The sequence below is a fragment of the Hemiscyllium ocellatum genome, chromosome 21 (assembly GCF_020745735.1).
Source record: "Hemiscyllium ocellatum isolate sHemOce1 chromosome 21, sHemOce1.pat.X.cur, whole genome shotgun sequence".
NCBI classification, from domain to species: domain Eukaryota; kingdom Metazoa; phylum Chordata; class Chondrichthyes; order Orectolobiformes; family Hemiscylliidae; genus Hemiscyllium; species Hemiscyllium ocellatum.
In genome coordinates, this window is record NC_083421.1 from 63,158,129 (window position 1) to 63,180,366 (window position 22,238).

General features: G+C 49.2%; 1 protein-coding gene across 1 annotated transcript in view; it reads left to right on the top strand.

Moving 5' to 3' along the window:
- gfi1b (growth factor independent 1B transcription repressor) overlaps nucleotides 1-19,357 on the top strand; it is a 30,546-nt gene extending 11,189 nt beyond the window's left edge. Inside the window, exons 3-7 of the mRNA XM_060841615.1 lie at nucleotides 4,742-4,906; nucleotides 9,561-9,826; nucleotides 11,035-11,172; nucleotides 11,991-12,156; nucleotides 17,030-19,357. Coding sequence (XP_060697598.1) covers nucleotides 4,742-4,906; nucleotides 9,561-9,826; nucleotides 11,035-11,172; nucleotides 11,991-12,156; nucleotides 17,030-17,211 — 917 coding nt within the window. The 3' untranslated portion in view covers nucleotides 17,212-19,357. The remainder of the gene's footprint in view (nucleotides 1-4,741; nucleotides 4,907-9,560; nucleotides 9,827-11,034; nucleotides 11,173-11,990; nucleotides 12,157-17,029) is intronic.
- The last annotated feature ends 2,881 nt before the right edge of the window (nucleotides 19,358-22,238 follow it).

Here is a 22,238-nt window from a genome sequence, read left to right on the forward strand (position 1 = left end):
GCCCCCGTCTCTGGGTAAAAACATGGCTCCCCCGTTCCTGGGTGAAGACATTTCTCCTCATCTCAATTGAATGGTAGAGAGAGTTCCAAGGGTTGAAATAATTTACTCCTGCTCCTATTTCTTAAGTTCCTGTGTGCACGACCATACTTGGAGGTTTGTGCATTCCCTTCTGATTCCATCACACACCCACCTTCTCTTGTGGCAAGAGATGTGGGCCATGAGATGTGAGATTCAGGAGTTTTCTGGCATCTATGTGGGCAAGCCATTCAGATCTAACGGTTAGGAAGTCGACAAGAGATGGACTCATCACACACAAACTGCAGCTCACCACCATCTCTCATGAGCAATTAAGGATGGGCACTCAATGTTGTCCCAGTCAGAAATGCTAACGTTGTGTGAGGAAATAGAGAGAGTCCAAATAAAGGGGGAGTAAAAGGAGCAGCAGACGGAGGGCAGAATTTGAAGAGTGTGGCAATTTCAAAGGGTTGTGGAGCTGGTCAGGTGTAGGAGCTGGGTAAAAAATGAGGTCTGCAGATGCTGGAGATCACAGTTGAAAATGCGTTGCTGGTTAAAGCACAGCAGGTCAGGCAGCATCCAAGGAATAGGAAATTCGACGTCCTGATGAAGGGCTTATGCCCGAAACATCGAATTTCCTATTCCTTGGATGCTGCCTGACCTGCTGTGCTTTAACCAGCAACGCATTTTCAACTGTAGGAGCTGGTGTGACCAGTCTGAACCACAATGTGATTCATAATGTGGGGGGAGAGTGAGAGAATTTAGAAATTGCTACCAAAAAAAAAGACCATTCGGCCTATCATGCCTGTGCTCACTCTATGTTGGAGCTATACATTTATGTTCTGGGGTTGTGAAAGGCGTTAAGGAAATGCATGCTTTTTTGTTAAAGTCTGTCCACGTCTGCTCTCTCCCTGCCATTGCTTCCTCTGTTATGAAGGAAAGGAAAGTTATTGCAGAGATTAAAACTGTGTTGATTTTTTCACACTATGTTAAAGATTGGAATGTGGAGCAGTTAAACCAGGGCACTGTATTCAAATCAGTTCCATTCAAATCACGGTCTGCTCAGTAGAAGGTGGAGGCAGGTAATTCCAGCAGAACCTGGGTTTTGCAAATGTGTGTTCAGAAGGAGGGTTACACACAACAAAGTGATTAAAATGAAAATCTGAAGGGAACCTTTTCCTGGAATTCCAGAACAGATACAGCATATATCACTATCGACATAATCTTTTATCCCATTTACTCTTGTGTGTTTACTGTTGTATTTCCCCCTAAACACGTTGAGGCCATTTCCCTCAACTACTGTGTGGTAACAAATTCCATCTGTTCTTCAGTGTATTTCTCAGTATCTGTTTTATATGTGTATACTTGGCCAAAAATGTGATTTATTTGTGTAAGATAAAAGGTACATGACTTGAAAATCATCAAAGTTGCAATAAAACTCAAACATACAAACATGAGCCCAGAACAGGAGGAGGCCATTCGGCCCCCCTCCAATCTGCTTCACCATCCAAATGAGATTCTGCCTGATCTGATGACTCCACATTCCCTCCTATCCTCTCATAACCTTTCACCTCCTTGCTTCTCAAGAATCTATCCACCTCTGCCTTTAATGATGAAGAGTCTATCCCACAACGTTTGAAGAACTGTTCCAAAGACTTATGACCTCTCTGTGAGAACAAAGTATTCTTAAACAGGGGGTGACCCCTTATTTTTAAACTATGACCCAGCTCTCCCACAAGGTGAAACATCCTCTCCACATCCGGATTCTTCAGAACCTTGCATTTTTCTATTTTTAACCTTCTAACCTCCAGCAGATACAAGCCTTGGCCTGTCCAGTCTTTCCTCATAAGACAGTCACCTATTGCAGGTATTAGTCCCACAGACCTCTTCTGAACTGCTTCCCAATGCATTCACCTCTGTCCATAAGTAAGAAGACCAATACTGTTCACAGATGTGATCTCACCAATGCCCTGTATAACTGAAACATAAGCCCTGTCTCCTTTTTTGATTCAATCGCTCTCCCGATCAGGAGGGAGGAGGTGGTCCAGTGGTAATATCGCTGAATTGTTAATCCAGAGATCCAGGTAACATTCTGGGGACCTATGTTCAAATTCCCACCACGGCCAGATGGTGGAATTTGAATTCAGTAAATATCCAGAATTAAGAATCTAGTGATGATCATGAATCGATTGTTGCAAAATCCCACCTGATTCACTAACGCCCTTTAGGGAAGGAAATCTGCTATCCTTACCTGGTCTAGCCTACATGTGGTTGACTCTTAACTCCCCTCTGGGCAATTAGGGATGGGCTGGCCTCATTCCTTGAGTGAATAAAGAATAACATTCTGCTAGCTTTCCTGATTACCTGCTGTACCTGAATATTAATCTTCGGTGATTCACTCATGAGGATACTCAGATCCCTCTGCATCTCAGGACTCTGTAAACTCTCACCATTTAGATGATACGCATCTTTTTTAAAATTCTTCCTGCCAAAATGAACAATTTTACATTTTCCCACATTGACTCCAAACAGCATCTCCCTATTTGAGGGTCCTCAAAACAGTTGTAATTGTCTCAATATGTGCAGTGTACATTCCTTCTCAGGGGTCCGACAGTTGCCCAGCTCCTCACTGTACGATGGAATGAAAGACCCCAGACAGTGGTCTTTCCCCACTGTACCTTGGCGGCAACTGCCCCAAACTTTACTGTGTCTCTCAGCATGTAGTCCTGGGCCTTGGAATGTGACAGGCTGCAACACTGGGTCAAGGTCAACTCTCTACACTGGAAGATCAACAGGTTTTGGGCAGACCAAGGAGCTGATGGTCCTCCAGGTGCAGTCGGTATTTGTCTCAGTGTGTTTCCCAGGGAACCGACTGTAGAACACAGGGTCCCGCATCACGGAGCTGCTTAGGACAGACCTCAACAAAAGCCCCTGTAGGAAAGCGCTGCTGGGAAAGACCGGTCTTGGTGTTTGTTTGATAATTCCCTGTTGTATCCCTATTGATGCCTGTGCCCAAAGCTCTGAGATTACCTCCCACAAACCTCCCTGTCTCTATCCCATTGGCCTCCTTGACGACAATCCATAAACAGGATGAAGGGCTCTGGCCTGAAATGTCAAATTTCCTGCTCCTTGGATGCTGCCTGACCTGCTGCGCTTTAACCAGCACCACATTTTCAGCTCTGATCTCCAGCATCTGCAGACCTCACTTTTTGCTCAACAATCCCTAAATCGAGCTTTTGGTCTCTGGTGTAATATCTCCTTATGTGGCTCGGTGTAACATTTTGTTTTATAATGTGTAGTGGGATGGTTTGTTGTATAAATTGCTGTTATGTTAAAAATCACACAACACCAGGTTAGAGTCCAACAGGTTTAGTTGGAAGCACTAGCTTTAAGAGCGCCGCTCCTTCATCAGGTGATAGTCCACAACGGCCCTCCAAAAACTCGTGTTGGACTATAACCTGGTGATGTGTGATTTTTAACTTTGTATACCCCGGCCAACACCGGCATAGAACATAGAACAGTACAGCACAGAACAGGCCCTTCAGCCCACGATGTTGTGCCGACCGCTGATCCTCATGTGTGCACCCTCAAATTTCTGTGACCATATGCATGTCCAGGAGTCTCTTAAATGTCCCCAATGACCCTGCCTCCACAACTGCTGTTGGCAACGCATTCCATGCTCTCACAACTCTCTGTGTAAAGAACCCGCCTCTGACATCCCCTCTATACTTGCCTCCAACCAGCTTAAAACTATGACCCCTCGCGTTAGCCATTTCTGCCCTGGGAAATAGTCTCTGGCTATCGACTCTATCTATGCTTCTCATTATCTTGTATACCTCAATTAGGTCCCCTCTCCTCCTCTTTTTCTCCAATGAAAAAAGTCCAAACTCAGTCAGCCTCTCTTCATAAGATAAGCCCTCCAGTCCAGGCAGCATCCTGGTAAACCTCCTCTAAACCCTCTCCAAAGCATCCACATATTTCTTATAATAGGGCGACCAGAACTGGACACAGTATTCCAAATGCGGTCTAACCAAAGTTTTATAGAGCTGCAACAAGATCTCACGGCTCTTAAACTAAATCCCCCTGTTATTGAAAGCCAAAACACCATATGCTTTCTTAACAACCCTGTCCACTTGGAAGGCCGTTTTAAGGGATCTATGTACCTACACACCAAGATCCCTCTGTTCCTCCACGCTGCCAAGAATCCTATCCTCCTGTACTCAGCTTTCAAATTTGACCTTCCAAAATGCATCACCTCGCATTTATCCAGGTTGAACTCCGAATCATTGTTGTTATGTGTTGTTCTAAGACTGTGGAACGATAGAGGGCAGAAGGAGGCCACTCATGCCCTCATCCCTGTGCTTACTCCTCAAAGAGCTATCCAGTTTGGTCCAATCCCTTTATTCCTTCATTATAGTCTGCCAGATTTTCACCTTTCAAATATATTTATCTAATTCTCTTTGACAGTTCCAAATGAATCTGCTTCAAACGCCCCTAGTTTTGGGTTCTCCCACAAACAATACAACAGTAATCGTGTTGATTGACCGTAAACCTATGATGAAAAGCAGTATCAGAATTTTGGACTGAGGTGGGAGCAGGGTCGGGGGATGATAGGACCTCTTGCAGTTAAAGCAGAGGGTTGATAGAAATTTATGACAGACCCTGTTTCTGGATCTCTGCAAGGTTTAAATGAAACACATCTGGTTTCCCATTGCTATTCCCCCAGATTCACCTTCTTGGTCTCCGGGACACCGTGTAGAACCCAAGGCTGGGGTGAAAGGTCGTGACACCCAGCCTGGGTGGGAGGAGCTTCCATGGGAGAACAGCACAGCCAATGAGAGGACATCTCGATGTCACATGACCAAGGACACCACCTACACCTTCTCTTCAGGTAAGAAGACCCAGTTTCCTATTTGTGAAGAGGAAGATCCTGCCTTTTAAAATTGAGGGGTGTTGAGGAATGAGGCAGATTCAACAAGGAAAATCTCACTGATTTTCCTTGGGAAAGGGATCTGCCATCCTTGCCTGGTCTGACCTACATGTGACTCCAGACTTATGGCCATGGACTTGACTCTTCTCTGCCCTCTGGCACTTAGGGATGGGCTATAGATGCTGGCATGGCTCGTGCTATCCACGTAGCATTGATGAATAATTTTTTAAAAACTTATAGGCATGAGTTTCATGATCTCAATTTCCAACTGAACTCACAATGGTAGGGAAAATGGAGCTTGTATTACTCTGGTTGGACCTGGGAGTACTATGAGCAGATAGGGCACCACAGCACCAAAGAAGGATTTATTGGCCTTGGAGGGAGAGCAATGTAGGTTTACAGGAATGATACCTGGGCTTCAGAGGTTGCGTTATGAAGAGAGATTATACAATTTAGGCCCGTTTTCTCTGGAATTTAGAAGGTTAGGGAGTGATCTGATCAAAGTCTCCAAGATATTAACAGGAAAAAACAGGGTAGATAAAGATAAACTGTTTCCACTGGGGATTCTAGAACTAGGGGTGCAGTTTAAGAATTAGGGCCAGACAGTTCAGGAGAGATGTTAGGAAGCACAACTACGCACAAAGGGTGGGAGATGTTTGGAATGCTCTTCCACAAATGGTAATAAATGTTGGATTAGCTGGCCGTTTTAAATCTGAGAAAGAGAATTTTTTGTTAAGCACAGGTATTAAGGGATATGGGTCAAAGGCCACAGATCAGCCATGGTCTCGTTGTATATTGGGACAGGCTGGAGGGGCTGAATGGCCTACTCCTGTTCCTATTTTCTTTCATTACTTCAGAATGTCATTGCAATTGAACCCAACGAAGTATTTTTGAAGTGTAACTCCTGGCGTGATGTAAGAAAAACTTCACCCATGATGATCATGTGATCGGATAGTAGTCCGGTCAGATCAGTAATGGCCTGGACATCCTGACTCCCTCCCTCCCGTCTCCCAGCCACTCCTCCTGTTCTTTCAAAGACTGACTGTGGAATCTTTCACGTTTTCCTGAGAGAGCAGGCTCTTTTGTGTCTCCTCTGACAGAGCAGCATTCCCTGTGCTGCCCACTGATGATCATGTCAGGCCTGACCATGTGACAAAGGGTCATGTGATTGCTCATGTGACACCCCACCTTGCAATCGTGTGTCAGTGCTCCCGCTGAGCCAGATGTGGCAAGTGTACTGAAGAGGGGAAGGCAGAGGCTGAAACTTGGCGTCAGGTTGTACTGTGAGGTCAATAAGATGAAGAGGTGTCCATTTCAAACAGTAATTCTGTGGGACCTCCAGAGAAGTTCCAGCTCCTGCTGATTGAGAAAGACATTTTGTGTGTGTACTTGTTTAGTGTGTTGATTCTGTACAGGAAGTGAACAGTTGAGTCAAAGTAAAGTTAATGGTGGTGTACAGATTGTGAGTTGTTAAAAATAATTACTTCCACAACAGCATTTTGTCAGTGAATTTGGCTTTAATGGGATTAACACTACATCCTTGAACTGTGTCTCTAATGTGGCTGAGATTCCTCGTCAGATCAGTGGAGAGTATGGTGACCTTGATGCATTGATTAATCTGAACGTTTCAGTATCCAGCACCATGGCGTTGCTCAGACTTTGCCATTTTCTGTTGTGCCATTTTCCCTCCATTCACTTGGAGCCAGCAGATGCAGTTTATTTCTCTGACCTCTCCTGATCTCTTGCTCTGCCTGGCACTCCTGGAGTGGCACTGGGCAAAACTCCAGCTCTCACAGCGTTCAGTGAATGCCCCTTGCATCGGGCACCTGGTGGCATTGCTGGAACCACAAGCCAAGCTCCTTCGCTGGGAGTGAGCCAGCAGTGACCTGTCCTAAATGCCGCCTTCCCCATACTCCCTCATCAACACCTTCCCTCCAATTCCTTTTCTTTCCTGTGCGTTTCCAATTCACCCCACCCCCCCATGACCTCATTCCTCCCAATCTCTCCAAACCCCTCGAGCCCACCGGAATCCCCGTACTCGCTCAATTCTGGTCCCTCGAATCATAGAGCCCCCGTGGCGTGGAAACAGGCCATTCTGCCCAAGGTACCCACACTGACCCTCCAAAGAGCATCCCACCCAGGCCCACTCCACCATTCTGTCCCCGTAACCCGACATTACCCATGGCCAATCCACCCTAACCTGTACATCCCTGGACACTGTGGGACAATTTCCCATGGCCAATCCACCCTAACCTGCACATCCCAGGACACTGTGGGACAATTTCCCATGGCCAATCCCACCCTAACCTGCATATCCCTGGACACTGTGGGACAATTTCCCGTGGCCAATTCACCCTGACCTACACATCCCTGGACACTGTGGAACAATTTCCCGTGGCCAATTCACCCTGACCTGCACATCCCTGGACACTGTGGGACAATTTCCCATGGCCTACCCACCCTAACCTGCACATCCCTGGACACTGTGGGACAATTTCCCATGGCCTACCCACCCTAACCTGTACATCCCTGGACACTGTGGGACAATTTCCCATGGCCTACCCACCTTAACCTGCACATCCATGGACACTGTGGGACAATTTCCCATGGCCAATCCACCCTAACCTGCACATCCCTGGACACTGTGGGACAATTTCCCATGGCCTACCCACCCTAACCTGTACACCTTTGGACTGTGGGATGAGACTGGAGCACTTGGAGGAGTCAATGTATGTGAAGCTGGAAAAGCACAGAGGGCCAGACAGCATCCGAGGAGCAGTAAGGTCAACATTTCTCTCGAAGGGGTTTTGGGCCGAAATGTTGACTTTCCTGCTCCTCAGATGCTGTCTGACCCACTGTGTCCTTCCAACTCCAAGCCCATTGTGTCCAGGTCCAGCATCTGCAGTCCTTACTGTCTCCAGCACTCAGAGAAAACCCACGCAGACACAGGGAGAACAAGCAAACGCCGCACCCCACCCCCACCCTCCTCTCATTCATCTCTCCACCCTTCAGGCACTCTGCCTGTATTCCTGATGAAGGGCTTTTGCCCGAAACGTCAATTTTACTGCTCCTCGGATGCTGCCTGAACTGCTGTGCTTTTCCAGCACCACTCTAATCTAAACTCCACACAGACAGTTGTTCCCCCCCCCCCCCCCACCGAGGCTGGAATTGAACCTGGGCCCCTGGCATTGTGGGGTAGTAGTGCTAACCACTGAGCCTTGAGCATCCTTGACTCCACCAACTGGTGATACCTTGGAAGGTGGCTATTAAAATGCAAACTGCGCAAGGCAGGATAGGCTCAGCTTGGGCCTGTGGGAGTTTAGAAACTGTACCACCTGATTGTGTGTGTTTCGATCGGGTCGGGAGGGATTGTGACAGGGTGCACGTGGACAGTGTGAGAGGCTAGAGCAGGAGGTTCTTCTAAAGGTAAGGAGTCAGCCATTTCCGCTGGAGATTATGTGAAGGTTTTTCCCCAAAAGGGGTCATCAGTCTTTGAAAAGGTAATGGAAACAAGTCTTTGAAGGCAGAAGTGGGGAGGATTCTTGATAAGTGAGGGGGAGAGGGAGGAGGTGAGGGGAGGTGTTGGGAGTAGGCCGGACTTGAGGTGTCAGGTCAGTCACAACGTTATTGAATGGTGTAGCAGCTCAGAGGGCCCGAACGACCAACTCCTGATTGGTTTGTTCACTTGGCTGTGCCTTCAGCTTCTTCGCTCCATTGAGTGGGTCATGTCCATGTTGGCAGCACCCTGGCCTCTGAGCCGCGAGGTTCTGGGTTCAAGTCTCATTCCAGGAATAGTACACCACAGAGCAGGCTAACAGCCTGATGCAGGGCCGAGGCACGGAAGGGCTGGCCTTTCAGGTGGCAGGTTAACCTGAGACCCCAGGAGCCCTTCAAAGGGATGTATGAGCTCCCATGGCACTAGAATGAAGACAAGCAGGGAGATTACCACCGTGAAAATAAACCGACCGTCATTATCGCGTTCCTATGGGATCTTGCTGTGCGGAATTTGGCTGCTCTGTTTCCTGCGTCACAACAGTCAATGCACTTTAAAAATACCTCATTGATTAGATTTACAGTGTGGAAACAGGCCCTTCGGCCCAACAAGTCCACACCGACCCGCCGAAGCGAAACCCACCCATACCTCTACATTTACCCCTTACCTAACACTATGGGTAATTTAGCATGGCCAATTCACCTGACCCGCACATCTTTGGACTGTGGGAGGAAACCGGAGCACCCGGAGGAAACCCACGCTGACACGGGGAGAACGTGCAAACTCCACACAGTCAGTCGCCTGAGTCGGGAATTGAACCTGGGTCTCAGGCGCTGTGAGGCAGCAGTGCTAACCACTGTGCCACCGTGCCGCCCATTGGCCGGCAAGTACTTTGGGATGCCCTGACATCTTGGAAGATGGGCATCAGGAATTGTTTGATTGAATCTAAATGGCTCCCCAGTTGATGTTAGGAGGAGTTTGTGTTGGGAAGATGGGTGTTGGGAAGTGGGGCATTTGGAGGTGAAATCCCGAGGGGCGTGCCCTCAGGAGAGGCAGGTTTGGAGTTGCCAGAGGGCCAGGCTGTTTGAGGTGTACATTGATTCTAGTTCCTTTCTGTTGCAGAGTCAGCCTCTCTCCCCCCAAGCTCAGCCAGTGATGAAGATTGCATACTGTCCCCAGTCTCCAGGCCTGGCTTCCCTTGGGAGCGATTCCAGAATGTGTATGACCTGTGCCACCTCTCCTCCAGCTTTTCCTCCCCTCTCCTGATGGATAAAGCTGATTTGTACGGAGCCCGTGTTTCGGGACCCTTGGAGATGGACCAACCGATCGACTACAGCACCCACTACAGCTCAGCGTCCAGCTCCTACAACTGCATCAAGTGTAACAAGGTAACAGCAGCTGAAGTCACTCCAGGAGAAGGTCCACAATGTTCCAGCTCATTGTTGACAGGTGCACGTCACAGTCCCAGCCTGTTTTAACGAAATGTTGTTTCTGTGGGTAACAGCCTTATTCCATGAGTCCATGTCCCACCTCCAGGAGCTGAGTGTGTGAGTGAGGATGTGCTGTCCTCCTGGAGCTGCTGTCTGTGTTAAACTACCTACTGCCCTCTTCCTATCATGAGATTTGGGCATTCCTGCAAAGGCCAGCAATTATTGCCCATCCCTAATTGCCCAGAGGGCAGTTAAGAGTCAGCCACATCACTGTGGGTCTGCAGCCACATGTGGCCAGCCCATGTAATGATCTTTGTCAGGGTTTCTATGACCAGCTTTCAATTCCAAATTTAACAGTAATTTAAGTAATAAATACTTAAATTTCAACTGCCTGAGTGAAATTCAAACCCATGTCACAGAGTCTTAGAAAGCTACAGGACAAAGGCCCTTCAGCCCATTGAGTCTGTGCTGGTCAATAACAACTATCTAACTATTCTAATCCCATTTGCTAGCACTGAGTGTTGTATGTCTTGGCATCACTGGTGCATATCTAAATCCTTCTTCAATGTGATGAAGGTTCCTCCTTCTCCCACCCTCACAGGCAGTCAGGTCCAGAATCCCACCACTCTCTGGGTGAAAAGAGTTTTCTCACATCCCCTCTAAATCTCCTGCACGTTCCCTTCAATCTATGCCCGGGGTCACTGATCCCTCTATCAATGGGAAATCTTCCTTCCTGTCTACCCTGTCTAGGCTCCTTATAATGTTATTCACCTCAATCATGTCCCCCCTCAACCTCCTCTGCTTTGAGGAAAACAACCCCAGTCTGTCCAAACTCTCTTCAATTGCAGCTGCACCAGTGTTTTGTACAGCTGCAGCATGACCTCGTGGTTCTGAAAATCAATCTCTCTCCCCATAAAGACTAACAGACCAAATGCCTTCTTAACAACCCTATCAATCTGGGTGGCAGCTTTCAAGGATCTCTGTACCTGGACACCGAGATCTCTCTGCTCATCTACACTACCAAACATCTTACCATTAGCCTTGTACTCTGCATTCCTGTTACTCCTTCCATATAAAAGAATGAATGAATGAACAAGTGAATTAGTTCCCTGGGGAGGGGCTCTATGTTGAGATCCCTGTATTAATGAGCCCAATTCCCCTACCAGGTATTCTCCACCGCCCATGGTCTTGAGGTCCATGTCAGGAGGTCACACAGTGGGATTCGGCCTTATGCCTGTGAGCTGTGTGGGAAGACGTTTGGTCATGGAGTCAGTCTGGAGCAGCACATGAACATTCACTCACAGGTACCCGGCACCGACTGTGTAACAACATCAAAGGTCCGGGGGGGGGGGGCTTCAGGATGAGTAACAACCAAACACACCGGGGTTAGGGGAGAGGGCATCGTGGGGGAGGGGGCTACACACCAGTGAGAGTCAGCCCCTTCAGGAGAAGGTGGGGGACCCTGTACCCCAGTGAGAGTCAGCCCCTTCAGGAGAGGGAGGGAGACCCCATCCCCCAGTGAGAGTCAGCCCCTTCAAGAGAGGGAGGGGGACCCCGTACTCCAGTGAGAGTCAGCCCCTTCAGGTGAGGGAGGGAGACCCCGTACCCCAGTGAGAGTCAGCCCCTTCAGGAGAGGGAGGGAGACCCCGTACCCTAGTGAGGGTCAGCCCCTTCAGGAGAGGGAGGGAGACCCCGTACCCCAGTGAGAGTCAGCCCCTTCAGGAGGGGGAGGGAGACCCCGTACCCCAGTGAGAGTCAGCCCCTTCAGGAGAGGGTGGGGGACCCCGTACCCCAGTGAGAGTCAGCCCCTTCAGGAGGGGGAGGGAGACCCTGTACCCCAGTGAGAGTCAGCCCCTTCAGGAGAGGGAGGGAGACCCTGTACCCCAGTGAGAGTCAGCCCCTTCAGGAGGGGGAGGGAGACCCTGTACCCCAGTGAGAGTCAGCCCCTTCAGGAGGGGGAGGGAGACCCTGTACCCCAGTGAGAGTCAGCCCCTTCAGGAGAGGGTGGGGGAGAAATCAGAAAACAGGAATGTGATATTCCCACCTGAATAGGCATCATGATGGATTGGGACAGGATTTTGTTTTAGAGGCTCAGACTCACTCATGTTTTACACTTTTGTAGGAAAGAATCTTTGAATGTAAAATGTGTGGGAAAAGCTTTAAGAGATCATCTACATTGTCCACCCACCTCCTGATCCACTCGGACACCCGGCCGTATCCATGTCAATACTGTGGGAAACGATTCCACCAGAAATCTGACATGAAGAAGCACACATACATCCACACAGGTACGTGGGCAATATACCCGATCCACACAGGTTCGTGGGCATTATACCCCGATCCACACAGGTACGTGGGCAATATACCCGATCCACACAGGTTCGTGGGCATTATACCCCGATCCACACAGGTACGTGGGCATTATACCCCGATCCACACAGGTACGTGGGCAATATACCCCCATCCACACAGGTATGTGGGCAATATACCCCCATCCACACAGGTACGTGGGCAATATACCCCCATCCACACAGGTACGTGGGCAATATACCCCGATCCACACAGGTACGTGGGCAATATACCCCCATCCACACAGGTACGTGGGCAATATACCCCCATCCATACAGATATGTGGGCAATATACCGCGATCCACACAGGTACGTGGGCAATATACCCCGATCCACACAGGTATGTGGGCGATATACCCCCATCTACACAGGTATGTGGGCAATATACCCCGATCCACACAGGTACGTGGGCAATATACCCCAATCCATACAGGTATGTGGGCAATATACCCCGATCCACACAGGTACGTGGGCAATATACCCCCATCCACACAGGTACGTGGACAATATACCCCGATCCACACAGGTACGTGGGCAATATACCCCGATCCATACAGGTAAGTGGGCAATATACCCCCATTCACACAGGTACGTGGGCAATATACCCCAATCCATACAGGTATGTGGGTAATATACCCCCATCCACACAAGTACGTGGGCAATATACGCTGATCCAAACAGGTATGTGGACAATTTACCCCCATTCACACAGGTACGTGGACAATATACCCCGATCCATACAGGTACATGGGCAATATACACCCATCCATACAGGTATATGGGCAATATACCCCCATCCACACAGGTACGTGGGCAATATACGCCAATCCATACAGGTATGTGGGCAATATACCCCCATCCACACAGGTACACGGGCAATATACCCCCATTCACACAGGTACGTGGGCAATATACCCTGATCCATACAGGTACGTGGGCAATATGCGCCAATCCATACAGGTATGTGGGCAATATACCCCCATCCACACAGGTACACGGGCAATATACCCCCATTCACACAGGTACGTGGGCAATATACCTAATCCACACAGGTACATGCTGAAAATATGTTGCTGGAAAAGTGCAGCAGGTCAGGCAGCATCCAAGGAGCAGGAGAATCGACGTTTCGGGCATGAGCCCTTCTTCAGGAATGAGGAAAGTGTGCCAAGCAGGCTAAGATAAAAGGTAGGGAGGAGGGACGTGGGGGAGGGGCGTTGGAAATGCGATAGATGGAAGGAGGTTAGGGTGAGGGTGATAGGCCGGAGTGGGGTGGGGGCGGAGAGGTCAGGAAGAAGATTGCAGGTTAGGAAGGTGGTGCTGAGTTCGAGGGTTGGGACTGAGACAAGGTGGGGGGAGGGGAAATGAGGAAACTGGAGAAATCTGAGTTCATCCCTTGTGTTTGGAGGTTTCCTAGGTGGAAGATGAGGGCGCTCTTCCTCCAGCCGTCGTGTTGCTATGGTCTGGTGATGGAGGAGTCCAAGGACCTGCATGTCCTTGATGGAGTGGGAGGGGGAGTTGAAGTGTTGAGCTACGAGGTGGTTGGGTTGGTTGGTCCGGGTGTCCCAGAGGTGTTCTCTGAAACGTTCCACAAGTAGGCAGCCTGTCTGCCCAATATAGAGGAGGCCCCATCGGGTGCAGCGGATGCAGTAAATGATGTGTGTGGAGGTGCAGGTGAATTTGTGGCAGATATGGAAGGATCCCTTGGGGCTTTGGTGGGAAGCAAGGGAGGAGGTGTGGGCGCAAGTTTTGCATTTCTTGCGGTTGCAGGGGAAGGTGTCGGGAGTGGAGGTTGGGTTGGTGGGGGGTGTGGACCTGACGGAGTTGCGGAGGGAGTGGTCTTTTCGGAACGCTGATAGGGGAGGGGAGGGAAATATATTCCCGGTGGTGGCGTCCGTTTGGAGGTGGCGGAAATGACGGCGGATGATACGATGTATATGGAGGTTGGTGGGGTGGTAGGTGAGGACCAATGGAGTTCTGTCGTGGTGGTGATTGGAGGGGCGGGGTTCAAGGGCGTATATACCCCTTGGCAATATACTCCCATCCACACAGGTACTTGGGCAATATACTCCCATCCACACACGTACACAGGCAATATACCCCCATTCGCACAGGTACACAGGCAATATACCCCCATCCACACAGGTACGCAGATTTTATCCCCATGCACACAGGTACGCAGAGTCTATCCCCATACACACAGTTATGCAGGGAAATATCTGCAGTTAGACCCGAACATGCATGATTTCTCTGGGTAAAGTGAAGACTGAGAGTAAATAAAATCTTTCACTTGTATAGCAACCTTCCTGAGCTGTAGCTTTGGAGCTGATTATAATATTATGTTTAAACATAGTCCTGCCTATAATGTCAGAATTGTAGCAGGTCTGTTAAACGCCAAGCTGATGGTAAATTTGGTCTGAAATATTGATGACACACGTGATTCCGGAAGTCAGCAGATGAATGCTTGCCTGAACATCAGCTCCCCTTGCTCACCTTGGTACCACCTGTAGCTCAGACACAGATTCTCTTCACCTGTTAGTCGTTTAGGGCCTCCTGTGGGTGAACTGGGAGTGTCCATAACTCTGGTCAAGGAGGCCTGGATTCAAGTCCTACTTGCTCCAAAGGTGTGTAATAACATCACTGAGCAGAGGAATAGGAAAATATCTCACTAAAGATAGTGGTGTCCAGTCACTTGGGCTTAGAAATAGAGCCTGACACAGCAGGTGCTGAAGGAGTGCTGTGTATTTTAGTTGTGTGCAGGTATTGGACATTAACATGTGTGACCTAGTCAATAAAGACAGACTGAAACAGGTTATATGGGATTTTTGTGGCATAAATAAATGTTTATGAAGGTAAAACAGATGGATTCAATCTTAAACTCCTCGCCTGACTCACAGCAATTAATCTCCACTTTGAAATGACAGTTTAAAGATTGGTCCTGTTTACCCTCTGACATCAGTGTCAATAATCTCTTGGCTGCTACCTCAATGAAGAACAAGGAAATCGACCTCAATTCAAACAGGAGTAGGCCATTCGGCCTTCGACTGTAGCCCACTAATCAATCACATCATGGTGGATCTAATGTTAAACTCAGTCTAAATCCCTGATAATCAGACAGTCATATGGATCTATCATACAGTAAAAGGCCCTTTGGCCCATTGCGTCTGTGCCAGTCAATAATAACCCCCTAACTATTGTAATCACATTTCCCAGCACTTGGCCCATAGCCTGGGCATCGCAAATGCACATCGAAATCCTTCTTCAATGTGATGAGGATTTTAGCCCCTCCATCCCTCACAGGCAGCGAGTTCCAGATTCCCCACCACCCTCTATGAGTGGCGGATGGAGTTTAATTTAGATAACTGTGAGGTTTGTGAAGGTAAATCAGAACAGGACTTATACGTGTAATGGTAAAGTCCTGGGCAATGTTGCTGAACAAAGAGACCTTGGAGTGCAGGATCATATTTGCTTGTAAATGGAGTCTCAGGTACATAGGGTGCTAAGGCGCCATTTGGTGTGCTTTCCTTTATTGGTCAAAACATTGAGTTTCGGAGTTGAGAGGTCATTTTGTGGCTGTACAAGACATTGGTTAGGCAATTAGTGGGATACACTGTGTGCAATTCTGATCTCCCTGCTACAGGAAAGATGTTGTGAAACTTGAAAGGATTCAGAAAAGATTTACAAAGATGTTGCCGGGACTGGAGGATCTGAGCTATCGGGAGAGGCTAGACAGGCTGGGGCTGTTTTCCCTGGAACGTCGGAGGCTGAGGGGTGATCTTATAGAGGTTTATAAAATCATGAGGGTATGGATAGGGTAAATAGACAAAATCTCTTCACTGGGGTGGGGGAGTCCAGAACTAGCGGGCATAGGTTTAAGGTAAGAAGGGAAAAATTTTAAAGTGATACGCAGAGACTGGTGCGTGTATGGAATGAGCTGCCAGAGGAAGTGGAGGAGGTTGGTACAATTACAGCATTTAAAAGGCATCTGGATGGGTATATGAATAGGAAGTGGGTTATGAGCCAAATGCTGGTAAATGGGACTAGATTGGGTTGGGATATCTGGTCGGCTTGGACGGGTTGGACCGAAGGGTCTGCTTCCATGCTGTACATCTCTATGACTCTATGCTAATCTTTGGCATTGCAGGAATTAAACCCACATTGTTGGGGCCACTCTGTATTAGAAACCAGCTCTCTGGCTAACTGAACAAACTGACCCCCCTTTAACCTATCTAGCCTTTACTTGTGAAGCAATCTTGATGTCCTGGCTCCAATACACATCTCTTAAGCAAGGTTCATCAAAGATATTATCTGGTCATTGTTTCATGGATGTTTGTGGGATCTACCTGTGCACAAAATGGCGGTGGTGTTCCTCTATTGGAACAACGGCTGTGTTGCAATGAATTGCATTGGCGGCACTCTGGCTCAGTGGTTAGCACTGCTGCCTCACAGCTCCAGGTTCGATTCCAGCCTCGGGTGACTGTCTGTGTGGAGTTTGCACATTCTCCCCGTGTCTTCGTGGGTTTCCTCCAACAGTCCAAAGATGTGCAGCTCAGTGTGGATTGGCCATGGGAAATTGCCATAGTGTTCAGAGCTGTGTAGACTTGGTGGATTGGCTGTGGGAAATGTCAGGGTTAAGGGGCTAGGGTGAGGGGGCTGGGATGCTCTTCAGAGGGTTGGTGTGAACTCGATGGGCTGAATAGCCTGCCTCCACCCTGTAGGGACGTACCTGGGCTGTGAAGTGTCTCGGGAGGCCGTGAGGAGAGTCAGAGCTCGGTTTGTTTCACTCAGGGTTTTTTCTGGTTTGTTTATTTCCAGGAGAGAAGCCTCACAAGTGCCAGGTGTGTGGGAAATCCTTCAGCCAAAGCTCCAACCTCATCACCCACAGCCGCAAACATTCAGGCTTCAAACCTTTCGGCTGTGAACTCTGCACCAAAGGCTTTCAGCGCAAGGTGGACCTCCGGCGCCATAGGGAGACCCAGCACGGGATGAAGGTGTAGGAGCGAGCGGTCATCCCGCATGGGCCGGAGTGGGCAGACGTACAGTCAACTGGCCATGCCCTCTCCCCCCCTCCCCCCATGTTCCCTCCCCCCTGTGTGCCCCATCTCCCCCGTGTGTCCTCTCCCCGTGTGTCCTCTCCCCGTGTGCCCTCCTCACGTGTGTCCTCTCCCCGTGTGCCCTCTCCCCGTGTGCCCTCCTCACGTGTGTCCTCTCCCCGTGTGTCCTCTCCCCGTGTGTCCTCTCCCCGTGTGCCCTCTCCCCGTGTGTCCTCTCCCCGTGTGCCCTCTCCCCGTGTGTCCTCTCCCCGTGTGCCCTCCTCACGTGTGTCCTCTCCCCGTGTGTCCTCTCCCCGTGTGTCCTCTCCCCGTGTGCCCTCTCCCCGTGTGTCCTCTCCCCGTGTGTCCTCTCCCTGTATGCCCTCTCCCCCCGTGTGCCCTCCCCCGTGTGCCCTCCCCATGTGTCCTCTCTCCCGTGTGCCCTCTCCCCACGTGTGCCCTCTCCCCGTGTGTCCTCTCCCCCCACGTGTATCCTCTCCCCGTGTACCCTCTCCCCGTGTGTCCTCTCCCCGTGTGTCCTCTCCCCGTGTGTCCTCTCCCCGTGTGTCCTCTCCCCGTGTGCCCTCTCCCCGTGTGTCCTCTCCCCGTGTGCCCTCCTCACGTGTGTCCTCTCCCCGTGTGCCCTCTCCCCCCGTGAGACCTCCTCCCTCCCCTCCCTCCTTGCCGGGTGCCGTCCCTCCTAACTCTGACAGCTGCAGGGGGCAGTGACACTCGGGGTATTATACAGGGCACAGGGTGTTGGGGGTGGGAGGGTGGTAGACAATGGTGTCGTGCTCATGTCCCTGGGTTGGTATTCCATGACTGATGTCCAAACCCGGCTTCAAGTCCCACCGCCGTCACCACCAGCTGGTGGGATATAAACCCGCCTGATGATCATCTCCATAACAGCATTGATTGTTGGTGAACCCCCATCGCTGATTCGTCGATGCTGTTCAGGAAGGGAAATCTGCCGTCCTCACTCAGCCTGGCCTGCACGTGACTCCAAAACCACAGCAATGGGGTCAACTCTTTAATGGCCCTTTGGAATGTTCTGGAGAGCCACTCTGTTTCAGGGCAATTAGGGGTTTGACCACAAATACTGGAACATCTGATCCCTCTGTGCTGTCATTACTCCAGAGGTGGTCTGTGTGATTTCGGAGTCAATGTCGATGTCATAGAGTCATAGAGATGTACAGCACGGAAACAGACCCTTCACTCCCACTCATCCATTATGACCAGACATCTGAAATAACTCTAGTCCCATTTGCCAGCACTTGACCCATATCCCTCTAAACCCTTCCTATTATCCTTGATTATCCGAAAGTCAATTATCCGAATAAGTCTGAATGTTGCCAATTCTTGGCTAAACTGTGTTATCTGGCATCCGATTATCCGAACATTCAATTATCTTGACAAAATACTCTCCACCCATGTCGTTCGGACAATCAAGGCTCCTCTGTACCCATCCAGATGCCTTTTAAATTTTGCAATTGTACCAGCCTCGATCACTTCCTCTGGCAGCTCATTCCATACACACACCACCCTCTGCGTGAAAAAGATGCCCCTTAAGTCCTTTTTAAATCTTCCTCCCACCACCCTAAATCTATGCCCTCTAGTTCTGGACTTCCCCACTCCAGGAAAAAAGTCCTTGTCTATTCACCATATCCAAGCCCCTCATGATTTTATAATCCTCTATAAGGTCATCCCTCAGCCTCCGACGCTCCAGGGAAAACAGCCCCGGGCCTGTTCAGCCTATCCCTATAGTTTAAACCCTCCAACTCTCCCAACATCGTTGTAAATCTTAACTGAACCCTTTCAAGTTTCACAACATCCTTCTGATAGGATGGAGACCAGAATTGCACACAATATTCCAACAGTGGCCTAAGCAATGTCATCAGAAATCCCCTGTTACCGCCAAAATGGAGCAGGCTCATCACTCTCAGGCTATCACTCTCCTCTCTAACCTCACAACCTCTGTCAGTGCCTAAAATCCTTCAGCAACTCCACAATTAGTGAGTTTTGAGAAGATTTGTAGCTCAGGTTGAGGTTCTGGATGTAGGTTTGTTCGCTGAGCTGGAAGGTTCATTTTCAAACGTTTCGTCACCATACTAGGGAACATCTTCAGTTGGCCTCAGGCAAAGATGTTACCTAGTAGGGTGACGAAACGTCTGTAAATGAACCTTCCAGCTCAGCGAGCAAACCTACATCAAGGCTCCACAATTCTACGTTCTGACCTCTCATGTATCACACAGTCTCTATGCTCCCTCAGCAGTGTTGACCTTAAACTTTGCAATTTTCTCCTGCAACTTCTTCTCCTGTCTCTCTCTCTCTCTCTCTCTCCCTCTACTCCTAAGACACTCCCAAGAATCTACCTCTGTCCATGGACTAAGTTTGTGGTAAGCCATGCTAGTCGCCTCTTTTTTAAAATTTGCTCAGTGTCAAGGTTTGTCTTCAATATGCTATATAAATGCAAGTTGTTGTTGCTGATGAACTTAAGTCAAACCAATCCTGGAGGTGCTGAGTTCGGAAGCAGTTATTTTTGACTTGAAACATCCATTCTGTTTCTCTGTCTCCAGATGCTGCCAGACCTGCAGAGCTTTTCCAGCATTTTCTGATTTTATTTTCAATCTTCAACATCTGCAGCGATAGAGTTATGTGGCTCTCTCTTTGGTGCAAGGGGACAGTGTGACCCCAGTGTCGCGGGGTTTGTGGAGGGATGGTGTGAATTCGTTGGGGGTTCCTGCTCTCTGACACCGTCCCATGTACTGCACTACCTGAACTTTGATGAAACAGAATTATTCAGAGAACGTGACTAACCTTGTATAAAAGCAAATTACTGCGGATACTGGAATCTGAAACCAACAGAGAAAATGCTGGAAAATCTCAGCAGGTCCGGCAGCATCTGTAAGGAGAGAAAAGAGCTGATGTTTTGAGTCTAACTGACTTCTATCGCGCAGAGGCTGGGCGCCAACTCTCAGATTCCTCCTCCTACCTCCCCCTGGAGCATGACCACACCACTGAGCATCAAGCCATTGTCTCCAAAACCGTGACTGACCTGATTTCCTCCAGATGCCTCCCCCCGACAGCTTCCAACCTCACAGTCTCCCAACCCCAGACAGCCCGTTTCTACCTACTCCCCAAAATCCAGACTGTTCCCGGCAGACCCATTGTGTCAGCAGAGCTTTGACAAAGGTCAGTTAGACTCGAAACGTGACTAACCTTGTGTTGGGAACCTCTCTTTAATTTCAGTGTTTCCTTTTATGCACATGAACATAATATTAGACAAAGAGACACAGAGCAGGAGTAGACCATTCGGCCCCTTGAGTCTGCTATGCCATTCAATACAATCATGGCTGATCCCTTATCTCAATGCAATATTCCCACTTTCTCTCCATACCCTGTGGTGCATTTAAAGATTTACCCATCACTTCTTTGACTGTATTTTTAGAAACATAGGAGCTGGAGGCCCCTTGAGCCCGCTCTGCCACTCATCGTGATTATGGCCAAGTCACCAGTTCCTGCATTCTCCCACGTCCATATTCGGTGACCAGGCCTCTCCAACCTTCTGTAGGAGATAATTCCACAAGTTCACCAGCCTCTGAGTGAAGAAATATTTCCTCATCAATGGTCTACTCCGTATCGTCCCGAGACAGTGTCGCTAGTCCCTGCGGTGCTGAGGAAGGATAACTGGACTCAAAACATGAAATACTGCTTTCTCTTCCCGGATGCTGCCAGACCTGCTGAGTTTCTCCAACACTGTATGTTTTTTTTAGACTAGATTAGATTAGATTTACAGTGTGGAAACAGGCCCTTCGGCCCAACAAGTCCACACCGACCCGCCGAAGCGCAACCCACCTATACCCCTACATTTACCCCTTGCCTAACACTACGGGCAATTTAGCATGGCCAATTCACCTGACCCGCACATCTTTGGACTGTGGGAGGAAACCGGAGCACCCGGAGGAAACCCACGCAGACACGGGGAGAACGTGCAAACTCCACACAGTCTGTCGCCTGAGTCGGGAATTGAACCCGGGTCTCAGGCGCTGTGAGGCAGCAGTGCTAACCACTGTGCCACCGTTTGTCCCTGGTCTTAGGTTCCCTGACCAGCGTAACCATCCTCCCAGCAGCTTGCGTGTGGCCACCCTGGGTAGACTTTTCTGCGTTTCAATCAGGAATAAGTGAGGACTGCGGATGTTGAGATCAGAGTCAAAAAGTGTGGCGCTGGAAAAGCACAGCCAATCAGGCAGCATCCGAGGGGCAGTAGAGTCAACATTTCGGGCATAAGCTCTCCATCCTGATGAAGGGCTTATGCCTGAAACGTCAATTCTCCTGCTGTTCAGATGCTGTGTTTTTCCTGCACCACACTTTTCAACTGCACTTCAAACAAACGGTGCAGAACAGAAACAGACCATTTAGTCCAAATGGACTATGCTAGCCCTGTGCTTATGCCACATCTCAGTCTTCTATCCCACCCTAACATTCCTTTGATATATTCCTTTCTTCCTGATGTTATTCAGCCCCTCCTCATAAAGTATACACTTCACCCACTTCTTGTGGGGGTGATTTCCACATTCTTCCCACTTTCTGTGTGAAATGATTTCTCCTGAATTCCCAATTGGATTTATTAGTGGCCACCTGATATTTAGGACTCACAGTCTTAATCTCCACCATTAGTGTCTCTCTGTCTCCATCTAACCTGTCAAACTCTTTGTGAATCCTGTGCTATGTTGACCCTCAGATTTCCTTTCTCTTCAGAAAGCAGTGATAATAAACCTCTCAGGCTGGTATTTTCCTCGCAATGCTCTTCAGTTGCTGGGGGATTGTTTTTCAAAACGTAGCTTCCTGGGTGAAGAATTCAGCACCCAGTTATTTGGATTACTCCTCATGGGGAATGATCACCTCTCTTACTCCAGCATGTGTCCCGGTGTGGGGGGAGGGATAAGGGAGGGGCAGGGAGTGCAGCATGGAAGAAGGCCATTCACCCCATT